The 4291-nt window shown below is 36.3% G+C and overlaps 1 protein-coding gene across 1 annotated transcript in view; it reads left to right on the plus strand.

Annotated features, from left to right (window-relative positions):
- Positions 1-2929: 2929 nt before the first annotated feature.
- LOC107672372 (putative polypeptide N-acetylgalactosaminyltransferase-like protein 3) overlaps positions 2930-4291 on the plus strand; it is a 9072-nt gene continuing 7710 nt past the window's right edge. Inside the window, exon 1 of the mRNA XM_016465531.1 lies at positions 2930-3141. Coding sequence (XP_016321017.1) covers positions 3139-3141 — 3 coding nt within the window. The 5' untranslated portion in view covers positions 2930-3138. The remainder of the gene's footprint in view (positions 3142-4291) is intronic.

Genomic DNA, 4291 nt, shown 5'->3' on the forward strand with positions numbered 1-4291 from the left:
CCTCGAATGAGGGAATAAATTCTTAATTAGAATAATGTACGCTGATGAATCGTTTACAATACGATCAGAAATGTACAACAAATGTAAATATAATCAGTTTTGATTTCAAGTTAACTAGAGCTGTATTTGGCTTGAGTCTGCTTTATTAGAACATATAAGACACAATGTTCTCATCAAAACTGTTGATTCCATAATGCCGCAATCAACCGGCCTGAGTCAGAGGATGTTGTTATGGGTGTGGCTCCCTGAATTATATTTAGTGCAATTTAATGATGTATTTGGTTCCTCCCATTCTTACTTTCATCTTTGTATTCAGTATTCAACCTCATTATGCCACTTCCTGTTTATCAAGTAATCAAGAACAAGAATGTCAGTCCTTTAGAAGAACCAAGGGTCACATGATGCAATTGTGCCAGGACTCGACATGCAGAGAGGGAATAATGTGAGTGTGGCTAGATCTACCAAGTTACCGCTATGCGGCCAGGCACATCAGTTCCTTGGGCTATCTGGGTGACCTATTTCCTCCTAAACTTGTGGAATTTAAAGGTGCAACAGAGAGGAAAGCCACTGAACAACCCATATAGCAATTATTAATGTACATTGAAGGTGACAGCTTCAAATAAACCTTATAAATTTCATAGAAGTGAATACCTGTAAATGGATGAATCATAAAAATGGTCTCCTGGTTACTTTAGGTTTAGAATTAGGGTCAGATTTCAGTGGTACTGAAGTACTGTATCTTGATATCTTTGGCTTACGGTGTAATGCAATGCTTATGAGTGAGGTGCAAAATGGATATTAAAAAACGGAGATGATCAGATGTGATGCTTCTAGAACATGCCTGTAAGACTTCAAAATGCAAAACTCGTCCTCTGTGAATAAAACGATCCCTGCTGTGCCATAAATAAAGCATGCTTGCCTAAACATGTTCTAAAGGAATAGTTTATCCAAAAATGAAAATTCAGTCATCATCAATCTTGCCAAATCTTGAAAAAGAAATGAACGACCAGGTCTGAAAAAAAAAGCAAGTCTTTAGTAAGTGACTTGGTTTATCAAATTAAGCAAAAATAGATAGCCTTGCAATACTGGTCATCATTTACTCACCCTCACAGCTCTCAGTTTTCATTCATGTTTGCATATATTTAATCATGATGCGTCAAGATACACATTGCACATGGTTTAATAATATTCACAAGATGCAACAGCATTTGATGCCATTGACGTCAAATTTGATGTGGAGTGCAAATCAGAAATCTATAGATTTAGGCATAATGGGTCTCATTCATTAATAATTGAATGGATTATTTCTTATTTATACACACAGAAGAACTTCTCACTTTTTTTTTTGGCCTAAGTTTTAAACTTTTTTAACCTGGTTCTAATGTTAATGAATTCAGAGAATTCAGAGAGTCATGCAGAGAAATGACCACAGCTCAGGGTATAACACATCACTGTAGGCTGAAATTTATTGAACATGAAATATTTAATCACATTTAAGCCTCCAAGAGTATGTGATTTTTGCATGTGTCTTCTTATATATATAATGTTTTTTTTTGTTGTTGTAAATTTAGGGGAAAAAATAGGGACTAAAGTTATGGATGAGTCATATTTTGTTCTTGAAAATGTTTGTATGCTGATTTTATACACAAATTTGTGCATATGCATGGTTAGTGAATGAGATCTATTGTTTTAAATTTCAGGCTATTCAACACACCAAGCTATTGTATGGATTCAGAAGATTTTGTTAGAGGTGTCCTTTTTTTTGGAGGTCAGTGGTCACAGTTCTCTTTCATATTCTCTGTATGGAAGAAAGCAGCTTGGAGATCCTGCAAATTTTCTCCATTCCTGTTTCAGTGAAGCAATAAATCCCGATTTGAAGCAACATGATTGTTTTTTCTTTAAGAAAAATATACTTGGTGGGGGGGTGCACTTATATGGTGAGAAGATAACTATTCGTCGCTCTGGAGGCAGTGTTTATGCAAATGTTTGTGCCCAGGTGACGTCACCTTGCCCATCAGATCCAAAACAAGCCATTTTTGGAGCTTGATTAAATGAATGCTTTGTTCATAATGAGGAGGACGTTTTAAACTATGAAACTTGCAGGATGTTTTAATGATCTCCTATATGCCAAAAGATCAAGGTAAATTTGATCTCTCATGTCATGGCCCCTTTAAGTGTCTTAATAGGCTACTTAATACTTTATACTTAATATCTAACTAATATTAGGCCTATTGCAAAGAAAATACTGCTGTTTTTACACAGTGTAAATAGACTCTATCGCTATTTGCACTTAGTGTAAATAGCATGGCTAAGAAAATACTGTTTCTTTCGTGTAAATAGAATCCATTACTATTTGTACTTAGTGCAATGGATTCTATTTACACTAAGTTAAAGTAACAGTACATTTAGTACAAATAGCCGCTGCCAATATGAAGTCTATAAGTAATTCTGTCTACTTTGCATGAATACGAGTATATTATGACGTTTTGGTATCGTCCATGTAGGTGAACAGAGTTAAGTGGCGTACGCGTGAGCAGTTCTTTAATCCCACACACCTGCTCCACATGCTGCATCCACTCCGTGTTTTCCATCAGTCTCAGCCGAGGCGCTATGCCGCTATCCAGCATTATGTGGACAAAACGATTTAAAAGGGCACATTAACTGCAGAAAACAGTGTGGATGGCACGAGATGCGGGATGCTCGTGGATCAGCGTGGATCAACGATGAGCGTCACATAGCAGCAGGATATGAAATAGCGTTTACAATGAACACTGCGCTTGCTGTGGATGAATCCGGCTGGAGATGATTGTTGCGTCTGCGGAGTCTTGTAGCTGAAGTGGAGGGATTTGGCATACTTCTGCTCATCCAGGGCAAACACACACGATAAATCTGACTTCACGAAACATCTTCTGACATTATTTCCAGTAAAGGACAGCTGTGTTTGTCAGTGAAGACCTTTTAGATTTGACTGACAGATGTCTTATGATGAATGACTGCAGTTTAGGTCCCTTTGCTGTGACTCTTTGAAGTATGTAAATAAAATTCCCATGTGGAGTTTATTTATAAGAACGTGAATACGGCTGAAAGCGCACAGGAGGACTCGATATTCAAGTGCAGGATGCATTTTACCAATCCAAAATGGTAAGTGGTTATGGTCATTTTAAAAAATAAACTAGGCTATATCAGCCAAATGACAAGCATCATAAAACGCAGTCTGATTCAAGTTGTCAGTTACATTTGCTGTTGGTCAGTTGGTTATGTTGGAGATTCATACAATGTATGTCTGATTTTCAGAAGCCTGTTGTGTCTCAAAACCTAGTGAGCTGCCTACCTTGAACATATTTTTGGGTGATACGAAAGGGTGCCTTACAAACGCATAAATGGATTTTGCCAAATAAATATAGCAGAAATAATGTTAATTAAATGTGAAATTATGAATAGAGAATTCTACGGTCAGTCGGTCATTATCATCCTGAAGTGGTTTATTTTGAGACAGTGTACATTATCTAGCTTATTACGTGCTATTTAGTAAATAAATACACGGGAAATGGAAATGACTTTAGTTGAATTATTTTGTTACTTGTAGATTAAGATCCGCAAAGAAAAATAGCCCAAATATGTAGAAAACTATTAATTTAGCAAGAATATTTAGGCTATTATAGGCTAATAAATAGGCTATTAAAATACGAATTTATATATTATTATGAATAAAGCCTATAAAGAGTAGCGAGTCATTCCGAAAATTCCTTATCTTAAAGTCTCTCTCATCGATCTTCTTGTGTCCTACCGGTTCATGGTTCTGTGGGGACCCCTGAGCATCTTGTTATCAAAAGTTTTGTTCACTGTAAAAGTAATACTTGAGTACTCCGAAGCCAATGTAACAAAGTTATTAACCGTTACAAGTCGAAAGATAAAGCCTTATTAATTATTTTAATTTGTGATTGTATGAGCAGAGAGAGAGAGAGAGGGTGAGACGGCGGAGAGATTCAAGACACTCGAAAGTAGTCCCGGCATATTACATTACATTTACATTTAGTCATTTAGCAGACGCTTTTATCCAAAGCGACTTACAATTGCATGCTGCATGCCTTAGTAGGGGTAGGGGGATTTCACACTGTGTGCAGGGTTCCCTCAGGCTGACTAGATTTTGCTATTGTGTAGTTTGCTACACTACCATTCAAAAGTATGGGGTTGTTAAGATTTTTATTGTTTTTTAATTTTCTCACCAAGGCTTCATATATTTGATCAAAAATATCGTAAAAACAGTCATATTATGAAATTTTATTAAAAT

The sequence above is a fragment of the Sinocyclocheilus anshuiensis genome, unplaced genomic scaffold (assembly GCF_001515605.1).
Source record: "Sinocyclocheilus anshuiensis isolate Anshui unplaced genomic scaffold, SAMN03320099.WGS_v1.1 scaffold144, whole genome shotgun sequence".
Taxonomy (NCBI): Eukaryota; Metazoa; Chordata; class Actinopteri; order Cypriniformes; family Cyprinidae; genus Sinocyclocheilus; species Sinocyclocheilus anshuiensis.